Source organism: Canis lupus, chromosome 37 (assembly GCF_003254725.2).
Source record: "Canis lupus dingo isolate Sandy chromosome 37, ASM325472v2, whole genome shotgun sequence".
NCBI lineage: Eukaryota > Metazoa > Chordata > Mammalia > Carnivora > Canidae > Canis > Canis lupus.
In genome coordinates, this window is record NC_064279.1 from 1,225,809 (window position 1) to 1,250,694 (window position 24,886).

Below are 24,886 nucleotides of genomic sequence, written 5' to 3' on the forward strand. Positions count from 1 at the left end.
GGCCACTCCTTTAAGACTAAGAGAGGTAAGTAGTCATTCTAATTAGCAGAAACAACACAGAAAGTCAAACAAGATGAGAAGACAGAGGAATATGTTCTAAACAAAAGAAGATAAAATCCTGGGGTTGAGGGGAACTTAATGAAACAGAGATAAGCAATTTATCAGGTAAACTACCTGATAAAGAGTTCAAAGTAATAGTCATAAAGATGCTCACTGCACTCAAGAAAAGAATGAAGGAACTTCAACAAAGAGAAAATATAAGAACCAGAGCTGAAGAATAACTGAAATGATACAGAAAGACAGATCAGCATCTGGCAGGCAGAACAGTAATTACCTAATCAGAATAGCAAAAAGAAAAAATAGTTTTAAAAAACAAGGGTAGCCTTAGGAACCTCCAGGAAAACATCAAGTAACATAAATTCATATTATAGAAGTCCCAGAAGAAGAGAAAGGGGCAGAAAACTTATTTAAGAAGATAATGGCTGAAAAGTTCCCTAACCCAGGGAAGGAAACAGACATCCAGGTCCAAGAATCAAAGAAAGTCCCAAACAAGAGGAGTCCAAAGAGACCCACGCCAAGACATTATAATTAAAAATAGAAAAACTTAAAAATAAAGAATCTTTTTTTTAAATTTATTTTTTATTGGTGTTCAATTTACCAACATACAGAATAACCCCCAGTGCCCGTCACCCATTCACTCCCACCCCCTGCCCTCCTCCTCTTCTACCACCCCTAGTTCGTTTCCCAGAGTTAGGAGTCTTCATGTTCTGTCTCCCTTTCTGATATTTCCCACACATTTCTTCTCCCTTCCCTTATATTCCCTTTCACTATTATTTATATTCCCCACATGAATGAGAACATATAATGTTTGTCCTTCTCCGACTCTTAAAGGCACCAAGAGAAAGATAAATAGTTACATTTGAGGGAAACTCCCTAAAACAATCAGCTGATTTTTCCCCAGAAATTCTGCAGGCCAGAAAGGAGTGGCAGGATATATTTAAAGTGACAAAAGGAAAAAACTTAAAACTAAGAATAGTCTATCCAGTTAAGGCTATCATTCAGAATTGAAGAGGAGTTAGAGTTTACCATACAAACTAAAGGAATTCATCACCATTAAACTGGCTTTACAAGTAATGTTAAGGGCTCTTTTTAGGAGAAAAAACTACAAATAAGAAAATATATGAAAGAAAATAATCTCACTGGTAAAGGCAAATATATAGTAAAGGCAGTAGGATCAGCCATTTGAAAAGCTAGTACGAAGATTAAAAGACAAAAATAATAAAATCAACTGTAACTACAATAAATAATCAATTGATACACAAAATTAAAAAATGTAAAATATGACATCAAAAGGAGGGAGAAGAGTAAAAATGTAGGGCTTTTAAATATGTTTGAATTTAAGTGACTATCAGCTTAAAACAGACTGCTATCTATATACAGGTTGATGTATGTGAACTTCATGGTAACCACAAACCAAAACCCGTAATAAATATACAAAAAATGAGGAGAAAGAAACCTAAACATAATACTAAAGAAAACCATCAAACCACAGGGAATACACCAATAAGAAAGGAATAGAGAAGAATCATAAAAACAACCAGAAAACAAAAGGACAATAAGTACTACCTATTAATAATTACTTTAAATAATTACTTTAAATGTACCAAATGCTACAATCAAAAGATATAAGGTGGCTGGAGAGAATAAAAAAAAAGAAAGACCCATCTACATGCTGCCTACGAAAGACTCACTTCAGATCTAAAGGCACACACAGACTGAAAATGAAATTCCATGCAAATGGAAAATAAGAGAAACATTGTGTAGTAATAGTCATGTAAGACAAAACAGACTTTAAAACAAAGTCTGTAACAAAAGACAAAGAAAAGCATTACATAATGATAAAGAGGTCAATCCAAGAAGTGAATATAACATGTATAAATATTTATGCACCTAACACAGAATTCTCTAAATATATAAAAAATATTAACAAACATAAAGGCAGTAATACAGTAACAATAAATAGTAGGGTACATTAATACATCACTTACATCAATGGATAGATCATCCACACAGAAAATCAACATATTAAACCAAATGGACTTAAAGGTATAAACAGAATGTTTCTTTAAAAATGTACATGGAGTATTTTTCAGAATAGATCACAAGTTAGGCCACAAAACAAGTTCCAATAAATTCAAAGTGACTAGATCATAACAAGCCTTAATGGTATGAAACTTGAAATCAATTACAGGAAGAAAACAAGAAAAAAACACAAACACATAAAGACTAAACATGTTACTAAATAACCAATGGGTCAGTGAAGAAATCAGAAAGGAAATTTAAAAAATACTTTGAGACAAAGTATTGGAAAGGAAAGGAAACACAACTTCACAAATCTGTGGAATGCAGCAAAAGCAGAACTAAGAGGGATGTTCATAGAGATACAGGGTTACCTAAAAAAAAAAAAAAGAAAGAAAGAAAAGAAAAAGAAAAATCCCCAAATAAACAGTCTACCTTTACACCTAAAGTAACTAGACTAAGAAAAAATAAAGGCCAAAGTTAGCAGAAGAAAGAAAATAATAAATATCAGAGGAGAAATAAATGAAATGCACTAAAAAAAAAAAATCAATGAAACTAAAATTTTGTTCTTTGGACAAACAAAATCGATAAACCCATGGCCAGACTCATCAAGAAAAAAAGAAGGCTCAAATAAATAAAATCAGAAATGAAAGTAACAACTGACACCACAGAAATAAAGATTACTGTGTACATACTGTGTACATAACAGATTGCTATGAACAATTATCATATGCCAACAAATTGGAAAACCTAGAAAAAAACAAGATAAATTTCTAGAAGTGCACAACCCTTCAAGACTAATCACAAAAATATGAATAAACCAATTACAAGAAATGAAATTGATTCAGCATTTAAAAACTCCCAAAAAACAAGAGTCTTGGACCAGAAGGCTTCACAGGTGAATTCTCTCAAACATTTAAAAAAAAGTTAATACCTATCCTTCTCAAATTACTCCAAAAAATATAACTTTCAAACTCATTTTATGAGCCCATTGTTACCCTAATATTGAAAGCAAACAAAGCCACCACTAAAACAAAAATTACAGACCAATATCCCTGATAAATATAGATGCAAAAATCCTTAAAGTATTAGCAAACCAAATTCAACAATACAGTAAAATAATCATACACCACAATCACGTGGGATTTATTCCTGAAGTGCAAGATCAGAACAAAACAAGGATGTCTGCTCTTGATGCTTTTATTCAACATTGTACTAAAAGTCCTATCCATGGCAATAGGAAAGAAAATAAAAGGCATCCAAATTGGAAAGGAAGAGAGAAAACTGTTACCTCTTGCAGATAACATGATACTATATGGAAAACAGCGAAGAGTCCACCAAAAAATTGTTAGAATAAACGAATTCAGTAAAATGCCATGATGCAAAATTAACATACAGAAATAAACTGTGTTTCTACATCCTAATAAATGAGCTATCAGAAAGAGAAATTAAGAAAACAATCCAAAAAAAAAAAAGAAAGAAATCCATTTACAACTGTATAAAAAATAAAATAACCTCCAAAATAACAAAAACACTAATTCAATAGGATATATGCACCCCTGCATTTACAGCAGCACTATTTACAATAGCCAAATTGTGAAAGCAGTCCTAATGCTCAACGATACAGGAATGGATAAAGAAGAGATGATACACACACACACACACACACACACACACGGATATTATTCAGTCATCAAAAAGAACGAAATCTCGCCATTTACAATGATGTGAATGGAGCTAGAGTATAATGCTAAGCAAAATAAGTCACAGAAAGATAAATACCATATGATTTTTCTCCTATATGGAATTTAAGAAACAAATGGGCAAAGGAAAAAAAGCAAGAGAGACAAACCAAGAAACAGATTCTTAACTACAAAGAAGAAACTGGTAGTTACCAGAGAGGAGGTGGATGGGGGGATGGTGAAATAACCCACGATGATTAAGGAGGATGCTTGTGATGAGTACTGGAGTACTAGGTGATATATGGAAGTGTCGAATCAATATACTATATACCTGCAACTAATATACATTGTATGTCAATTATATTGGAATTAAAATTAAAACTTAATTTAAAAAATAAAATTTTAAAACCACAATGAGATATTACCTCACACCTTGCAGATTGGCTATTACCAAAAAGCCAAAACCTAGTGTTGGCAAGGATGTGGACAAAAGGGGATCCCATGTACTGCTAGTAGAAACATAAATTGGTACAGCCACTGTGGAAAATATGGAGGTTCCTCAAAATCTTAGAAATCAGCAATTCCACTTCTGGGTATATATCAGAAAAAATAAAAATAAAAACACCAATTCATGCACCCCTATGTTCGCTGCAGCATTATTTATAATAGCCAAGATATGAAGCAACCCAAGTGTCCATCAAGAGATGAATGGATAAAGAAGGTGTGGGAGACACACACACACACATATCCAATGGGATATTACTTTGCCATAAAAAAGAATGAAATCTTGCCATTTGTAACAGTATGGATAAACTTAGGGATATTATGCCAAGTGAAACAAATCACAGAAAGACGAATACTGTATAATTTATGTGTGCAATCTAAAAAACAAAAGAAACAGACTAACACATAGAAGAAACAAACTTTTGGTTACCACAGTGGGGAGAGGTTGGGGGGCAAGCAAAATGACGGAGATTAAGAGTCACAAACTTCCATTTATAAAATAAAGACGTCACAGAGATATCTACAGCAGAGGAAATATAGTCAGTAATATAATAACTTTGTATGGAGACAGATGGCCACTAGACTTCTTGTTAGAATCATTCTGTGATGTATAAAACATCAGATCACTATGATGCACACCTGAAACTAAGACACTGCATGTCAATTATGCTTCATTAAAAAAATAAGAATAAATGATTTTTATATAATGGCAACTAAAAGTCAGAACTGAATTTTTTTTATTATTACTTACAATAGTTACAAACAGTATGTAATAGTTAAGGATAAATCTGACAAAGGATATGTAAAACCTATAAACTGAAAACTACAAAACCTGACTTAGAGAAATTAAAGAAGATCTAAACAAGTGGAGAGAGAGATACCTTCCTTGCTCTAAGGTCCGAAGACTCTCTATTGTTGTCAATTCTCCTTAAATTTTAGACAATCCTAGTCAAGATCCTAGCAGGCTTTTTAGTTGAAGTTGACAAGCTGACTCTAAAATCCACACAGAAATACAAAGGATCTTTATCTTGAAGAAAACAATAAAATAGGAGGTGTATTGCTACCTGATTCCTATTGTAAAGCAACAGCAATCAAGACAGTGAAGTGTTGACACCAATATAACACATAAAAAGATACAAAACCCATCAGTGGAGAAACAACAGCTCTTTCAAAATGTAGTGTGTGACCAACTATATCTCAATACGCAAAATAATAAATTTGATCTATACGTTTGATCCATATTTCACATCATATATAAACATTTCAAAATGAGGGGGCATAGGTGGCTCAATCAGTTAAGTGTCTCTTGATTTTGGCTCAGGTCATGATCTCAAGGTCGTGAGACTGAGCCCTGCATCGGACTCCAAGCTGAGGATGGAGCCGGCTTGGGATTCTCTCTCTGCCCCTCTCTGCCCTTCCCCGCCCCCACTCAGGCACATTCTCTAAAAAAAAAAAAAAAATCTTGTATTCACAGATCTGAATACAAGACTATTGGGATCCCCGGGTGGTGCAGCGGTTTGGCGCCTGCCTTTGGCCCAGGGCGCGATCCTGGAGACCCGGGATCGAATCCCACGTCAGGCTCCCTGCATGGAGCCTGCTTCTCCCTCTGCCTGTGTCTCTGCCTCTCTCTCTCTGTGTGTGACTATCATGAATAAATAAATAAAATCTTTAAAAAAAAAAAAGAATACAAGACTATTTTCTCCTAATAATATTTTATCTAAAATTAACTACTAGTGTGCTACTGTTGCCAGTTACGTATTCTTGCTTTTGTGTTTTCAGATACAATTATTGAGCTAATATAACCTTCAGGCATCTTCCTATTCTAATTTCTTCTTAAGAGTTCTTTCCTTATTGTATCTCAGCAAGATTCCATCAATTCCTTTAACAACACTGTAATCTGAAATGCATCTCAAGATAATTCTAAAAGTGACTGAGAAAAATTCAGGGCTTTTTTACCTATTGCTGTTTCTGGCATCGCAAAAAGAGATTTTTCGGTAGCCACTCGGAATTGCCCATGAACTGAGAGACCAACTCCCTAGGAAAATAAGGCAAAGAGTTGTTTAAAAATACTGTAAAAAAAAAAACAAAAAACAAAAAACAAACAAACTCATACACACACAAATATTGTAAACCAAATAAATTATCTTTATTTCTAAAATAATTTCTTTTAGGAGATACTCTGTAGAAAAACCCTAAAACATATCATTTCAGGAGTACTGGACAAAAATACATGCCTGATATCTGGAATAGACTTGTTTTAGCTAAGATGTGTTCGATCAGTATTTTGTGTTATGCTTCATGTCCTCTTCCCCCATTCCCTGTCATTTCAAATCCGATACAGCATTATAGAAGAGGGATTGTTCCCAGAACCCCTGAGTGTTGTCAACCAGTCATCAGAAGAGTGTAACGAAGCTATTCTAGCTCATTTCAGTGGCTTTGAATAGAATATTAACATATTTATTCACATATTTCATTATTTCATTTATTACATCGTTCATAAAAGTAGTAACATCATTTTTCTCAGGTGTAACACTTAACAGGGCCAACTATACACCTCTTAAAAAAACCAATTACTAAACATAAGTTTCATTTTTTATTTTTTTTAAAGATTTTATTTATTTATTCATGAGAGACATAGAGAGAGATAGAGAGAGAGGCAGACTCCATGCCAGGAGCCTGATGTGGGAGTCGATCCTGGGACTCCAGGACCGCGCCCTGGGCCAAAGGCAGGCGCTAAACCACTGAGCCACCCAGGGATCCCTAAACATAAGTTTTAGAAAATAAGATTTGGCTGAAAGTATCTCTAATTTGTTGAATGTCACTGAAAAGGGCAGTCACTTATGTATTTGAAAAAGCAGATGTACTAAATAAAACAAAGTAAGTATACATGTGATAACAAAGGATTCCGTTTTTATCAGTGCTCACACTATAGCATATTTCCTGTGTTAGATTCTTTTCTCATTATTCAGAACTTCTGTTAGACTATTTTAGTTCCTCTCATTCTTGATCCTTTTTAATCAGTGTGTCTTTGTCAGCACAGTATTAAATGAGTTAAAACGTGAAGCATTTGGAACAACGTCAGGCACTTAAGAATTCCGTAGGCATTAACTAAATAGAAAGGGCATTTCTGTCTGGTTCTTCTAATCCTTCATTACAATTTCTTCAACTCTTTCAAGTGTTGTTGTTTTTTTTCTTTCAAGTTTTTTCATACTTAGTTCAGCCATTTTAAAGTTCTTGAAACTTTTCCCACATCAGGTGTAGAGATTTTAAAAAACAAAATCCAAAAAAAGAAAGAAAGAAAGAAAAGAAGAAAGAAAAGAAAGAAAGAAAGAAAGAAAGAAAGAAAGAAAGAAAGAAAGAAAGAAAGAAAAAAGGAAAGAAAAAAGGAAAGAAAGAGAAAAAGAAAAAAGGAAAGATAGAGAAAAAGAAAAAAAGACAGGACACGGGTGTCTGGCCGGCTCAGTCGGTAGGGCATGTGATCTTAATCTTGGGGTTGTGGGTTCAAGTCCCACGTTGGATACAGAAATTACTTAAAAATCTTTAAAAATCATGATCAAAAAATAAAAGTTCTTGAACTTTTAAACCTTAAGAAAACACTAAGAAACATATGCAATTTCTTATACATTTTACAGACTATATGCTAAGATTAAATTTTAGAAGACCATATAAATAACATGAAAATGAATAACATTCTTTAGCTACTACCTACATCTTTTGGTGTCAACATTTATAAGTTAAATCTACAATGTCTGATATTCCTTGTACAGGCAAATATCATGTTATGAGTGTCCTATTATGACATAGTCAACTGTTACTGACTCAAACTCAATTGTATACATTTCAACATTATGAAATCTTACAAATTTTAATGAAAAGAGAGCATTACCATTTTTAATAACAATTTATTATTTTAGAAGTCCTTGCTTCATAGTCTATTCTCCATTTTTTTAAATCACATTGCATCTGAAAGTTGTTAATGTTAAGGAATGTCTTGCTAACAACTTAGAGCTGGACTGGATCTTGGTTTTCTGACTGTTCTTTGGAGTCCTAGGGCTCAGAACTGCCTCCCTCTGGGGCCGCACACTAGGTAGATCTACAGACCTCACAGACGGACTCTGCTTCAAACCACACTCCCCTGGTCACTGCCTTCTACCTCTTTTACTTAACTCTGAATTCCACAAACAGCAATGACTATATCCCTCTTTATCAAATATTTACATATAAAGGTAAAATCTGACCACAACCCCAATCCTAGTCTCCTCCCTCTTTCCAGAGAAACAGTTATTATTAATTTGATACATAACCCTTCAGATTTTTCCCTATATATCTCTAATACATATTTGAACAAACATGGATACTCATCTGAGACACATACAATTCAAACTCTGTTCCATGACATGCAACGCTCTCTGCAGTATGGCCCAGCCTACCTGTAACTTCATCTCCCACCAGGCTTGCCATGCTTATTCCACAAAACACAAAGCCTTCATACCATTCCTCCAAAATTCCAAGCTTTTACAATTTCAATTAATCACATAATTTTAAAGGAAGGAAGACATACTAGAGAAGGCCACTGTCTGCGCCATCACTGCCCTTTCTCTACAGGAAACTTCTCTGCCCAAACACTTTGCCCTTCCCTGGCAGTGGCTGAACTAGGGGTGGGCACCACAGGCAGGGTTTACATCGAGGTAAACCAGAACTCCAAGGCCCAGGGAACAAAGGGAGAGAAAGGAAAGTGCATTAGACACGACTCTCACTCTTAGGTATTTAAACCAAAATACAGTGGGCAGCTGTGAGTTGATGACAGCCAAAGCTTAAAGGTCATTTGAAATTTAAGCCGAAGACGACATGATAGCCAAGTTAAAGCAGAAATTATAAGGAGTGATGACGAATAAACGGAGAAGGCTGCACGCAGCCTGTACAGCACAGAGAAAAAAGCAAATGTACAAAAAGCAGCAGAGAGAGAGAGAAAAACAAATATGCCACTTAAAATCCTTAAGTCCATACTTGCAGTTCAATTTTGCAGGAAGACACGCTATGCTGAAAGTTTTGTCTATCAATTTCCATTTGATCCACGCATTTTTTCTAATAACTTCTCCATTCTTTTTTCTGGATCTGTTTGAGTCCATGTTCTTTTCAATTAAAAAAAAAAAAAAAGCCTCTCACCACATTGTTAATTAGAACCATGTCTACATCCTGTCGTGCTTCCGCATCACAATATAGGCTACCTTGTGTGACTTTTCCTGCTAACACTGCTTGTCCCCGACTAGTCACTCCCATTGTATCTTCTGAAATCCTCCTTGCTTGACAAGAGAACCACCTAACAGTCCAGTTCTCTACAGAGGGCCTTTATCATCTAAAATCAACAGAGAAAGAAATGTATGAGCCTCGTAGTCTTTGACACAGAAACTACAGATCCTGTGTTCACTGACTCCGTTCATAATACATTTTGTTTCACCCATAGTATTAACGTGAATGAAATCAAAGACTTCAAGATTTTAGAAAGCACTAACGGCAAGCTTTCAAAATAAGAAATCCTTGATACAAGTACCATGAAGAGCCAGTTTTTAAAACCGTTCAATTAAGAGAAAGGCTGGGAAGATGCAAGCTGCCTCACTTGGAGATACTAAGAATATAAATGCTGATCAGCACTGAAAGAGATGCAGCACCTTCGTGGCAGATTCAGAACTAATTTTTTATCTTAAAAAAAAAAAAAGAATCCATTATAGGTTGCTTACAGGAAGTCTCCCTTGAAACTTTCAAAATTTACTGTTGCAAACTTTTTAACCAACAACCTGCTAGACTTTAAAAGGCTTCAAAGTCTTCAAATTTTATTGTATTAATGGTTATACTGTATGGCTTCATTCCCCAAATGTAAGATGTCATTCTAATTCCTAACTCTCCTCAAATACCCTCCCTGCATCCTACCAAACCCACTAGTCAAATCTCATTTCATATGACTGGTTATCTCAGTAGGGTCTCCCTACTTCAGGAAACCCTTCATTTGACTTTGAGACTCCGTACTCTCTTGGTTTTCCTTCTATCTCATTAGTTGCTCTTTCTCTTCTCCTTGACATCCAACCCTAACCCTAACCCTCCCCACCATGATCACATGCCATCCCTCCACTTCATTTGCACTCTGTTCTTTCTACATTTGCTCCCTAGGTGACCTCTTCCAAGGGCTCCAGGAATTTAAGCACTGTATCATTAAAGACTGAACTTATTTCCCCATCCTGGTTTCTCTAGACTTTTATTTCTAGCTGCCTAATGTCTCCACTTGAAATGTCTAATATTTTTCTCAATGTTCATACGTCCAAAGTAAATCTCTTGATATCTCCTTAAATGTGCTGTTCCCTCAGTAAATAGCACCACCACTTACCCAGCTTCCCAGGCCAAAACCTCAGTGGCATCCTGTTTCTTGCTGATCTCCCGATCTAATCTATGAACATGTCTTCACAGCTCTAATTTCAAAATATACTTTGGACTGGGTCACTGTTCACATCGCCACTGTTACGACCCTAGTTAAAGTCACTACTACCTCCTGCCTGCACTAGTCACTCTTGCTTTTGTTCTTACCACAATCCAGTCTCTACACAGCAGCCAAGTAAGCTTATTTTTTTTTATTTTTATTTATTTATGATAGTCACAGAGAGAGAAAGAGAGAGAGGCAGAGACATAGGCAGAGGGAGAAGCAGGCTCCATGCACCGGAAGCCCGATGTGGGATTCGATCCCGGGTCTCCAGGATCGCGCCCTGGGCCAAAGGCAGGCGCCAAACCACTGCGCCACCCAGGGATCCCCCCAAGTAAGCTTATTAAGTGTAATTCAGTTAAGGTTTTCTGCTGCCAAAAATTCTCCAGTGACTTCCCATTACATTAAAACATTACCAAAATTCCTCCTTCAGGTTGATAAGGCTCCTTTCTAGCTCCCTGATCTTGGAGTTTACCATTCCCCACTTTTCTCACTTTCATCCAGGTCAGCCACATCGGCTTTTAATTTTCTTTTTTTTTTTTTTTAATTTTTATTTATTTATGATAGTCACAGAGAGAGAGAGAGAGAGGCAGAGACATAGACAGAGGGAGAAGCAGGCTCCATGCACCGGGAGCCTGATGTGGGATTCAATCCCGGGTCTCCAGGATCACGCCCTGGGCCAAAGGCAGGCGCCAAACCGCTGCGCCACCCAGGGATCCCTAATTTTCTTAATTGACATTAATACACATTCAAAAATATACAAAATAGTAACAAATGGTAAGTATACAGGTCCAATGAACTATCCCAAAGTTAACATACCCGTGTAACCAAAATGCAGATAAAAATTATCAGAAATTATTTTATGTACCCTGTCAGTCACTATTCCCTCTATCCTTCAGGCAACTACTATTCTGACTTCCAACAAAGTAAGATTTAGGTTTTCTGATTTTATTTTGATATAAATCGAATTAGAGTATATATTCATCTTTCAGTCAACACTACATGAGATTTATGTTATATACAATCTTTTTTTCATTGTACAGCATTCCTTTGTATGAATAAACTATTTATTTATCTATTTTACTGTAAATAGCTAGTTAGGTTTTCTGGTTTGGGGCGACTGCAAACAAGGATTCAGTGACCATTCTTATGCACATCTTTTGGCGCATAAGTGCACACATATTGATTGGGTATATACCAGGTAGTAAACTACTGGGTCAAAGTAAACTAATTCAATCAACTTTTAAAAATCACAATTATTCAAAGCAGCAGGACCACTTTTCTACTCCACCATCATTATATGGGCTTGTTATTCCTCATCCTCATCAATACCTAAACTTATCTTTCATAATTTTAGTCATTCTAATGAGCCTGTGCTAGTATTTCACTGTGATTTCAATTTACATTTCCTTGACTAATGCAATTGAATGTTTGTTTTCTGGATATCTTTGTGATATGTCTACTCTCATCTATCGCTCATTATTCCACTGGATTATTGTATTGACAGTAGAAATTCTTTATACATTCCAGATAGGATTCCTTTGTCAGATGTACGCATTTCAAGACTTATTTTCCAGTCCATGGTTTGTCTTTTCACACTTAATGATGTTGTAGAATGCACAAAAGTTCTTAGTTTTTAAGTCTAATATTTTAGTTTAGTTTATGGTGAATTTATGTACTGTTTAGGTATGAATTTATGTACTATTTAGGTAATCCTTCCATGTCCACAAGACACAGCCATAAGTATATGTTCCAAACATTCAAATTTTGTTACTATTATTGATTGCTGGCTTAATTCCACTGAGGCCAGAGAACAGTCTATAAGATTAATCCTTTGAAATATGCTCAGACTGATTCTGTGGCCAATTTTGGTAAATGTTCAATGCATACATGAAATGAACATATCTGCAATTAATGAGTACATGTTAATTGAATCATTTCTTGGACAATGTTCAAACCATGTATGTGTATGTGTGTGCACACACACATGCACACACTTATACTGAGTATTTATCTGCTCCATTACTGAAAGAAGTATGTTCACTCTTCTTGGATTATGGTTTTGTCTATTTTCCCTTTTAGGATTTTCTTATTTTTTTGCATAGATCAAACTTTTTTTTAAAGATTTGATTTATTTACTTATTTATTAAAGACACGCAGAGAGAGGCAGAGACACAGGCAGAGGAAGAAGCAGGCTCTTCACAGGGAGCCGGAAGTGGAACTCCATCCCAGGACCCTGGGATCACAACCTGAGTCAAAGGCAGATGCTCAACCACTGAGCCACCCAGGCATCCCAGATCAAACATTTTTAAATGTTTGACAATATCACACCAATAAAGCTATTTCAGATAGACGTTTGTTCCCATAGTGTCTTAGTTTTAGCACTACTGTCATATTGTATGCTACAGAACTCATTAATTCAGTAAAGCTAGCTTCATATTCAGTTATAAATAGAGTTCTAATTTTTTAATTTCTTTTTTTAATTTTTTTAATTTTTTTTATTTATTTATGATAGTCAGAGAGAGAGAGAGAGAGAGAGAGACATAGGCAGAGGGAGAAGCAGGCTCCACGCAGGGAGCCCAACGTGGGACTCGATCCCGGGTCTCCAGGATCACGCCCTGGGCCAAAGGCAGGCGCCAAACCACTGCGCCACCCAGGGATCCCTATAAATAGAGTTTTAGACAAATATTTATAAAATATCTCTCTACAGTTGATCGAAATCAATAGAATTTTCAGAATCTGTCCTTGGTGATCTTTTCTCTTTTCTTGGTCGGGGGGTGGGAGGTGGAGCAGAAGAAGAGGGAGAGAGAGAATCTTAAGCAAGTTCCATGCCCAGTGGGAATCCAACTCCAGTCTCTATCTCACCACCTGGAGAACATGACCTGAGCTGAAATCAAGAGTCAGATGCTTAACTGACTGAGCCACCCAGGTGCCCTGCCTCAGTGATCTTAAGAGGGTGAAGATCTGAACAGAAGTGAACAGACTGAACGAAGTCCTACCTGGCCAGGGAACAAATAATGGAATTTAGGACTTGCCAAACTGGGTCACCAAATGCTACAGCCTGGGAGTTAGGATGCCCTGGATTCAGACTCCCCTTCACTTGGAGTGAAGTTCAGCTATAAATCCTTCCATTCCTGACTGGGTCTAGATATCTGGAATTATTAGTGCCCTCAGCCTAGACACCTACTATAAACAAAGGTTCATCTTCCTTGGAGGAAGATAATATCATCCTCAAGTTCAAATAATAGTCAATTAGAAATAACTAGCATGCAATTAGAAATAATCCATCATACACCACAGGTCTAACACCAAAGAGAAACAATACACAACAGACTTATAGGACATAAAAATTAGATTTATTATAACTGTTTTATAACCATGAAATGTTCTTCTATATCAAATGTTTGTCATAAAATTTACCTTATCTGTTATTAAAACATATCAGCTTTATTTTAGTTTAGGTTAGTGCTGATGTGGTTTTTTTTTTTCTATTTTACAATTAACCCTTCTGTGCCTTTTATTTATGATGTTCCAAGCACTCTGACATTCTTAACTTGTATTATTAGAAACAATCGTCATTGTAGTACTGAGCTGACATTGTACTGATAAAGTAAAATGAATTTAATCCATTTTTATAATCTGGTATAAAAATTCTAATATGGGAGGCAGCCCCGGTGGCGCAGCAGTTTGGCGCCGCCTGCAGCCCGGGGCCTGATCCTGGAGACCCTGGATCGAGTCCCACATCGGGCTCTCTGCACGGAGCCTGCTTCTCCTTCTGCCTGTGTCTCTGCCTCTCTCTCTCTCTGCATCTCTATGAATAAATAAATAAAAATAAAATCTTAAAAAAAAATTCTAATATGGGTAAACAGAAAACTAAACAAATATATGAATGGAGTCAAACTCATACTATCACAAGAACGATAATGTGCTTAATTTTATAATCCTTAAAGGCAAAATTTAGGTAGTCTAAGACTGTTTTTTAATTAAGAGACATAGATGAGTTTTTAGGCTATTCAGTAAAGGGGAAAAGGCTAGCATAGCTTTATTTAAAGCTTTTAGATTTTATTACATTTAAAAAGCACAGTTAAATCTTTCAAAATGTAAATATGTTCATTAGCAACTAAAAATAAGCATCATTTCTATATTTCCAGATAAAATACTATTTGAGAAAAAAAGCAACATTTCTAAAAATGGGTAATTATAAGGATTTTTTTTTTTTTTTAAGATTTGAGAGAAAGAGAAAGAAAACATGAGCAGGGATAGAGGGAGAGAGAGAGAGGATCTCAAGCAGACTCCCCACAGAGCCCGATGTACAGCTCAATCCCATGACTCTGAGACCATGACCTGAGCCAAAATCAAAAGTGAGACACTTAACCTACTGCCCCAATAATTATAAGGATATTTAAAGTTAAGATATGGTCAACCACTCCATGAATTATATTAATGTCAAGATTAATCCCACACGAAACAAACAAGAACACATGTGGAAGGAACAATTTAACTTGGTGCTTAAAAAGGAAATGTCCCAGGTAATAGTATTGGATCAGTGTTAAATTTCTTGATTTTGGTGTTCTTAGACAATACACACTGAACAATTTAGCAATAGTTATCACAACCTCAACTTTCTCTCAAATGGTTAAAAAGAAATCTTCATAGACAGATGTAGGAGAGAGGAAGAAAGAATGATAAAACAAATGTGGAAATAACAGGGAATATGAAGACTATATAGGAGTTCTCTGTACTATTATTGCATCCTTTCTGTAAACTTGAAGTTGTTTCACAAAAAGTTTTTAATTTAAAAAAATCAATAAAAATTAAAAATAAATGTTACAAAGTAAATAGAGCCAAAATCCCGAGTTAAAAAAGCAACTAACTCAGAAAGGCATACAGTGGGGTACTGTGAGTAATGCTTACACAAAGAGTCATGGATTTAAATTTAAATTCTACTCAGGGAGAATGAGTAAGCTCCTGCCCAGAATGAACACTGTATCACAGCACCAGAGTATGTGAGAATCTTCCCTCATCGTCATTCAGGATTATAAATTGTGCTTTGAAATAGGTACATATTTTTGTAAGAAACTCAAGTAGGTTGTCAATATACATTATTTCACTATAGTATGAAAGTTAATATCATTACTATAAAATAAGTTTCATAATGTATCTCTGGGACCATATGCATTAGATTAGCAGTCTGATCAACAGTCTCCAGAGCAAGAACAAAGACTTTATTGTTTGTTTCACATTAATATTAATAGGTTAGTGTTACGTATTAATGATACTACTATACTGATAATAAAATGTTCATGTATTTTAATAGATTGCAGAGATCAGTACTAAACAAAAATCCCCCCCCCCTTGCTTTGGATGCTTAATTCATATTATTTCTGGATGAAAATGATATTCAGTAAACAAATAATTGAGATAGAAATATTTAATTTATTAATATATTAATAGTCTACCATTCTTCAGGTATAGTTTTAAGTAAAAAAGCCAGGGGGATATTTAAAAAATGTTAAAAGAATAAATCTTAAAAGCTCTCATCAGAAGAAAAGAAGATTTCTGTTAACCATGTGTGGTGAGATGTTAACTTATTGTGGTAATCACTTTGCAAGTATATACACATAGCAAATAATTATGTTGTATACCTAAGACTAATACAATGTTATTGGTCAATTATATTTTAATTTTTAAAACTCAGGGAATAGAAATATTCTGGTATATCATATATTAAAGCATAAATTTGAAATAACTTAAAAATACACACCTCCTAGATCCATTTTCAGGTTTTTTTTTTTTTACCTCATTGAGCACATCCTCCAATATACATGTTTGTAATTATATATCTACATGTGTCCAACTATAACATATACATATCAACTATATTTAAATATATATTTAACATAAATCTTAAAAAGCTCTAAGCCTTTGCTTTATATCATATACTCAAACAAAAAGGGTCATTATAATAGGAGTATTCTTAATCTCTGATTTACCAAAGATTTTCATTAACTCTGTATTGACTAGTATCCTAAAAGCCATTCTCTGGCTACCTTTTTTTTTTTTTTTAAGATGTTATTTATTTATTTGCCGGGGGGGGGGGTGCACTCGTGCGCAGGCAGGGAGAGGGGCATGCTCCTCTCTGAGCAGGGAGTCCAAAGCGGGACTCGATCCCAGGACCCTGGGATCATGACCTGAGCTGAAGGCAGACGCTTAACTGACTGAGCCACCCAGGCATCCCTCTGGCTTCTTTTTGATACAGCTTCATACTTTTCTGATCTGTTGAGTATAGAGTTTACCAAATGATACATGTATTTCCAATCTGTGCCAGTTGTACTTTTCATGGAATGTGCTTTAAATATTATTCATCATAAACTTATATGAGTATAAAAATAAGAGTTGTTTCTCTTACTGAATACTCCAGAAAAATATGAAAAGTCACTAAAAAAAATTGGTAGAGGGCAAAGAGAGCAATTATTTCAGTGGCTTTATCTTTAGTAATAATACTGGTATCGTTAACCTAAAACTATTATCCACATTAGGACAAAGCAAATCTGTAACAGTGTTAATGTTATTTTTTTTTAAAGTTGTCAACATTAAAAGATACAAATATCAAAGAAGTAAAAATCTAAATTTGAATGGGATGTATTAAACTTAGGATCTATCTTCTTTTAAAAACAAGATCTATATTCTTAGCTCTGTTCACTGAAAAGGTGTAGAAACAATTACCAAATTAACTATTGCCTAGACTGTTATTGCTAATCACAATTTTCTACTAAAAGTAATCAGGGCTGTCTGGGAGAAACAGTGGACTTGTAGGTCTGGGGAATACAACATAGAAGAACCACCTAGGATATGTTCTTCACCACAAAGCAAAGAAACTGTCAAAGACTTCTGGGGCACTGAAACCAACTTGAAGGTGCCCACTCTTCTGATTTGCCTCTTCTGGACCCCCTCCTACTCTGTCTTTTACAGGCTTCTTGTTCTGGCCAATAAATACTGAGTAGTTCGGGGTTGTTGTTTTTTTTTTTGTTTTTTTTTTTTTTGATGTTGTTGTTGTTGTTTCATTTTGTTTTTAGGATTCCATTCTGAACTTATTTTGGTTGTCACTATTTTTGTCACACTTCCTTGCATAATCTTTTCTACTGACAAATTTTCGATATAAGGCATCTCTGCTATAAGATAATGAATTCCTTAAAAAAAAAATCCTCAGGTTCTGCAAAATTACACAGAGCTTATAGGAAAAATAGTTTGAGCAGTCTGCTCAAAATCTATGCAATTTTGTAATCTGAATGCTAATAAAAACTATAATGGTCCCTGGGATCCGATTTAGGCCATCTAATCATGCATCTCATCATGAACAAAAGATACCACAGCAGATATTTAAAATGCATAAAAATAAAGTGGAAAGAATGGCAATACTTTAATCAGGGTAGGACCAGCATGTGCAGAGGCAAAGCAGGTAGATGTGCAGCTATAAGCCAGTGGGGTTCTGTCCTTAAGCAGGCAAGTAGCGAGTTCACCGTAGAGGCGCCCAAAGAACAGGCATTTGTTTAATTTTCTTAAAATACAGACAAGAGAATTCCTATTCATTGTACATCAACAGAGCTAAGCGCTTTCTTCCTGCCTAGTGATCACATATTGCCACTTACCCTATCTCCCCTTGTCTAGAAAAAAAATGCATATGAACCAACATTTTACATAATCCTAACATTATTTCACCATTTACCAAGCACTCAAGAGCTAATTCGTGTTATAGAGGCACGCACTGTAGGGAATACTGTGCCTACATGAGTCCCAAAACTTCTTGCCCAGGCAACACCCTGAATTTCAGACTTGCATAACCAACACTTTTATTCAGATAAAACACACCGACATGGATAGTTCACAGGCATTTCACATTTAACAAACCCAAAATTAAACTCATCTCCCTTCACCCTTCCCAGCTCATACCCCCAGCCACTCTTCCTCTAAATCTAGTGAACAGTCCATCGTTCATTCCAGTGCCCAGTCTTGACCTGGAAGTCACACTTGACTCCTCCTCCTCTTTGTCATTCATGTCCAATCCCTCATCAAACCCCAAGTTTCCTCCTAAACATCTCCCATAAACCCAATTTCTGGTTCCTTCATTATCCCTAACCTATTTCAAAATCACCATATTCTCTCACCTGGATCTCTGTAATAACTTCCTAAACAATCTCTAGTTTCAATCCTAAACCCCTTGAATCTGTTCTTCCCACAAAAGACATTCATTCTAAAATGCGAGTCTGTTCAAGCCATCTCCTCATCTAAAGCACTTAAAAAGCACTCTTAACCAATTTCAGGATAAACTACTAAACATCTTATATAGGAGGACTGATCTGGTTTCTTGCTACCTTTCTGGCCTCAAACTTTAACCACTATCTCCTTCATACTCCAAAATCCAGGCATACTGAACTTTACCCAAACATGCATTCTCTCAATTCATTTTCACATATGCCTCTATCTTCTCATTTGCACGCGGGCTTTCACACTGCATCAACCCCTTACACACTAGCAGCAAGCACATCACATCTCTCCACAATTCCCAACTTGCTCTATCCTGGCTGCTTATATAACTTCCTCCAAGATGCTTCCCCTACACTACCCCCTTCACTCAAATACACAGTTGAGGCTGGTACTCCTTTGTGTATTTCCAGAACACCCTGTACCTGCCTCACTAGACAGGAAGCTCCATGAAGAAAGAAACATATGTACCTTGCTCACTATTTTATCCCCAGAGTCTACTCAGTATCTAGCAAACAGCACATATCTAGTAAGTTTTGATGGTTGGGTGAAACAGTTGTGAACAATCTCGAATAAGTGCTAAAATTATAATGAACTTTTAGTTAGTATTAAACTTCTTCAGTCAATATATCTTTAGGAGAATGGGCTCATTTGAGGGGCAAGAGGAACTCCCCTCCTCCTTTCTTCTTTGTGCAATATGATGCCTCAATAAGGAACAGAGGCCTCTAGATCACAAATTATTCAACCTGGTGTGCTGTATGGATGGCATGGTGGATGAAACAGAGGCAGGCTGAGGATGGCACAGGGAGGAGGTGCCTACCACTCGACCAAGAACCAAGGGGCTTTCACAATTAAAAACAAAATGAACCCAAATCCTGACAATAGATCCACAGAAAAGAAAATGGAAAATAAGTCCTTGTAGATCTAAGAATCTGCAAGTCTGAAAGTTGCCAAGAATACCCATAATCCTAGAAAGTCAAAGTTCTATTTCTCAGAACTCAACAACTTAAAATGGCAGGGGTAGGGGTGGGGGTAGGAGGAGGAGGAGGAGGAGGCAGCAAAGTCAAGGTCCTAGTAGGCAAATACAAGCACCTCCCAATTCTATACTTAGTTATTCCTGGGCTCAAAGCCAAGGGGAAAAGAGTAAAGTAGAGAATCAAGAACTCTATCTAATGAGACAGACAAGGAGTAAGATGGAGTTTTAAAGTACAGGAACATCTGTTAGAGGATAATCCATTGCAACTTCAAAAATATAACCCAATGCTTACCTATGAAAAAGGCTGAAAAACTGACCCTAAAAATTAAGTAGGGCATGTGATGGAATTAGCACTGGGTATTATACATAACTAATGAATTATTGAAAGCTACATCTAAAACTAATGATACATTGGCTAATTGAATTTAAATTAAACAACCCATAAAAAATAAAAAGTAATTAAAAATAATTTAAAAATATAAAAAATAAAAATAAATAAATAAAAATAAACTACCCTAAAAATTTACTGTCAGAAATTGTGCAACTAAATGTCATCCAACTCTCTCCTGCTAAAGCAGAAGGAAATCACAGAGAGAATACCTATCAGAAGAGGGGGAGACCCTAACCCTCTCTATCAAGAAATATAACCATCCACACTTGGAAAAAATTCAACAGTGAACACAGACAAAATGAATGCAAATACACACATATTCTAAACACTTAGAAATCCAATGGAAATTTCCTCTCTAATTCTTCCTTTCACAGCTCCTGCAGTCTTACTAATATTTCAGTCTTGAAGGAGGCTCTTTTTCATATTCTCTTTTCTTTTTATTCTCCCACTCTTAGTATATTTTACTGACTTTTCTGTAGACAAGTTCATCTGTCAATATAGTTCCTTTTATTTTTACTTCCCAGGGCAACTGCACTGCAGTACCTTTCTTTAGTCCTGATGATCATCCTTTATCTTTGCACATCAACTTCAAGCTAATTTCCTCACACCTTCAGCTGGCAACTTCTACTTTAAACCCATGAAAGACAAGTAAGAATCACAGAGCCCACTAGGTGTTCATCCAAAGAATACAAAAATAGTGATTCTAAGGGGGCACACACACCTCAATGTCCACAATAGCTAAAATATAAGAGCCCAGATGTCTATAAACAAATGAATGGACTAAGAAGATGTGGTGTGTGTGTGTGTAATGGAATATTATTTATTCATCACAAAGAATGAATTCTTAACACTTGCAATGGTGTGGATGGAACTAGAGGGTATCATGCTAAGTGAAATAAGTAAGAGGAAGACAAATACCATGATTTCATTCATACATAGAATTTATGAACACAGGAACACAGGAAAACAGATGAACACAGGAAAAGGGAAGGAAAAATAAAAACAGAGAGAGGGGCAAACCATAAGAGACTCTTAACTATAGAAAACAAATTGAGGGTTGCTGGAGAAGAAGTAGGTAGAGAGATGGGGTAATTGGATGATGGGCATTAAGGAGGGCATTTGACATAATGAGCACTGAGTGTTATAATCAACTAATAAATCACTAAATTCTATCTTGAAACTGATAATATGCTATATGTTAAGTAAATTGAATTTTTAAAAACAGAGCCCAATTTGTATATGAGTTATAGTCATGTATCTGAAATCAGGTCACTTTGATGTATACAAGCAGACTTAGCAATGAGTATCATTATAAGAAAGATACAAGAAAAAGAAAGAGAATGCTACACAAGAAATGAAAATTACAAGTCAATACTTTTGATGAACAGTGCAAAAATCCTCAACAAAATATGAGCAAACTTAAATCAATATTACATTAAAAGAATCAGATACCATGATCCAGTAGGGTTTATTCCTGAGATTCAAGGATAGTTCAAAACGTGCAAATCAATCAATATGATATACCACATTAACAAAATGAAGGATAAAAATCATATGATCTCCATAGATAAAAATCTAAAAATGATCACTTCAATAGATACAGAAAAAGCATTTTGACATAATTCAACACTGTTTCATGATAAAAAACCCTCAACAAATTAGGTATAGATGGAATGCACCTCAACATAATAAAGTCATACATGACAAACCTAAAGTTAACATCATACTCCACAGAGAAAAGCTCAAAGCTTTTCAGGGACAAGACAAGGATATCCACTCTTGCCACTTTTTACTTATCACAGTATTAGAAGTCTTAACCCAAGCAATTAGGCAAGAAAAATAAATAAAAGGCATCCACACTAGAAAGGAATAAAATTGTGTTTAAAAATGACACAATACTATATTTAGAAAACCCTAAAGACTCCTCCCTCCAAAAAAGTTGTTAGAATAAAATAATTCCATAAAGTTTCAGGATATAAAATTGATACATAAAAGTCAGTTGTGTTTATTCTACACAATAGCAAACTTTCAGAATGAGAAGAAAACAATCCCATTAAGAACAAAAAGAATAAAATAACTAGAAATAAGTTTAACCAAGAAGCCACAAGATCTATACACTGAAAACTGTAGGACATTAGCAAAAGGAATTAAGACACAAATAAATGGAAAATTGTTCTGTGCTCATGGATTGGAAGAATATTGTTAAAATGTCCATACTATCCAAAGCAATCAACAGACACAATGCAATCCCTATCAAAATTCTGATGGCATTTTTCACAGAAATAGAACAATCTTAAACTTTAGAAGAATCTTAAAGAAATAGAACAATCTTAAAGAACCACAAAAAACCCTCAACAGCCAAAGTAAACTGAGAAAGAAGGAAATGATGGAGACATCACCCTTCCTGATTTCAAACTATATTACTAAGCTGTAGTGACCAAAACATTACAATACTGTAAAAACAGCCACATAGGTCAAATGGAGAATAGAGAACCCAGAAATACAGACACATATATGATCAATTAATTTTCAACAAAGGAGCCAAAAATATACAATGAAGAAAGAACAGTCACAATAAAAGGTGCTGGGAAAACTGGATAGCCAAATAGGAAAAAAAAAAAAAATGAAACTGGACCCCTATCTTACAGCATACACAAAAATTAACTCAAAATGGATTTAAAAATGTAAGATCTGAAACCATAAAACTCCTGGAAGAAAACACGGGTAAACTCCTTGATACTGATCTTGGCAAAGATTTTTTAGATGTGACACCAAAAGCAAAGGCAACAAAAGCAAAATAAATGAGTGAAATACTCAAACTAAAAGCTGCTTCTCAGCAAAGGAAACCACCAAGAAAATGAAAAGACAACCTATGGGCGGGAAGAAAATATTTGCAAACCATATATCCAAAAGGGGGTTCATACCCAAAATATATAAGGAACCCCTACAACCTAACAGCAAAAAAAAAAAAAAATCAACAATCTAATTTAAAAAACCGAAGGAGCATTTTTCCAAAGATGACATACAAAATGGCCTACAGGTACACAAAAAGGCATTCAATATCAGTAATTTCAGGAAAATACAAATCAATATCACACTGAAATATCATCTCACACCTGTTATAATGTCTATCATCAAAAATACAAGGGATAATTAATGCTAGCAAGGATACAAGGAAAAGGGAACCCTACTACATCGCTGGTGTGAACGCACACGGGTACAGCCCCCATGGAAAATAGCAGAGGGGTTCCTTGAGAAGTTAAAAATAGAACTACCATATGATCCAGCAATTTCACTTCTGGACATATAGCCAAAGGAAATAAAATCATTATCCCTGAGAGTTGGAAATAAAATCATTATCCCTGAGAGTTATCTATACTCCTGTGCTCACTGCAGCATTATTCACAATAGTCAAGATACAACTCATAGACAAATGCATAAAGAAAATGTGGTTTGTGTATGTGTGTGTATATATTATATATGTAATGAAATACTATTCAGACTTAAAAAGAAGAAATTCCGCTATTTTTGACAACATGGTTGAAGCCTAGAGAGCATTATACTAAGTGAAATGAGCCAAACAGAAAAAGACAAATACTGAATGATATCACTTAAATGTGGAACTTTTTTTTTTTTTTAAAGTCTAACTCATAGAAATAGTAGAAAAGTGGTTGCTAGGGACTGGAGGAATGGGGAAAATATGAAGAGACTGGTAAAAGGGTACAGACTTTCAGTTATAAAATGAATAAGGTCTGAAGCAGGAGTCTTTTCACAATGTACTCGTATATCCAATCATCACATTGCACACTTTAAATATACAACTTTACTTCTCAGTAATACCTGAATAAACCTGAAGAAAAAGAACATTAAACATCACGTCTAATCATAATAATAATTATGACTCTTACATCTATCATATAAATATTCCCACTCACTGGACAAAGGTTGGTTGTTCTAATATCATTCTTTCAGAGAGAGAGAGTAGCTTAGCACATTTATTAGCCTTTTTCCAGGCTTTGTTAATGACTTCATATTTGATCTTTTGAAAGCTTCTTGGATTTTCCATTTAAAAATGGCACGTGTATGGCTCAGTTGGTTGAGCATTGACTCTTGATTTTTGCTCAGGACATAATCTCAGGGTCATGAGAATCAAACCCCATGTTGGGCTCTGACCTGGGCATGGAGTCCACTTAAGGTTCTCCCACTGCCCCTTCTCTTTCTGCACATGCACACTTTAAAAAAAAAAAGAAAAAAAAGGCATAGCCCATGCATGTCTCCATGTTTTCATTATACAGTGTAAACACATTAAAGAGTACTCTAATTTTTTTTTAAATCAAGAAATTTAAATTATTTTGGAGGAAGAAATATACCAAAGTAAGCTGAACTCAAAAGTCTCTTTAAAAAATCTTCTCTAACTTAGCTAATAAAATCACTGCATCTCTTTTTTCATAAGGTCTCAGTTAAGGTCTCTCTTAACTAAATAGTATTCCAAAAAATTCAGTGTTATAATAAAAAATGGTTTC

General features: G+C 35.3%; 1 protein-coding gene across 3 annotated transcripts in view; it reads right to left on the reverse strand.

Moving 5' to 3' along the window:
* Positions 1-24,886, reverse strand: part of HIBCH (3-hydroxyisobutyryl-CoA hydrolase) — a 96,250-nt gene that overhangs the window by 33,587 nt on the left and 37,777 nt on the right. For all 3 annotated transcript variants that reach the window (XM_025442178.3, XM_049106531.1, XM_025442180.3), the window contains one exon: positions 6,222-6,300. In XM_025442178.3, the coding sequence (XP_025297963.1) occupies positions 6,222-6,300 (79 nt within the window). The remainder of the gene's footprint in view (positions 1-6,221; positions 6,301-24,886) is intronic.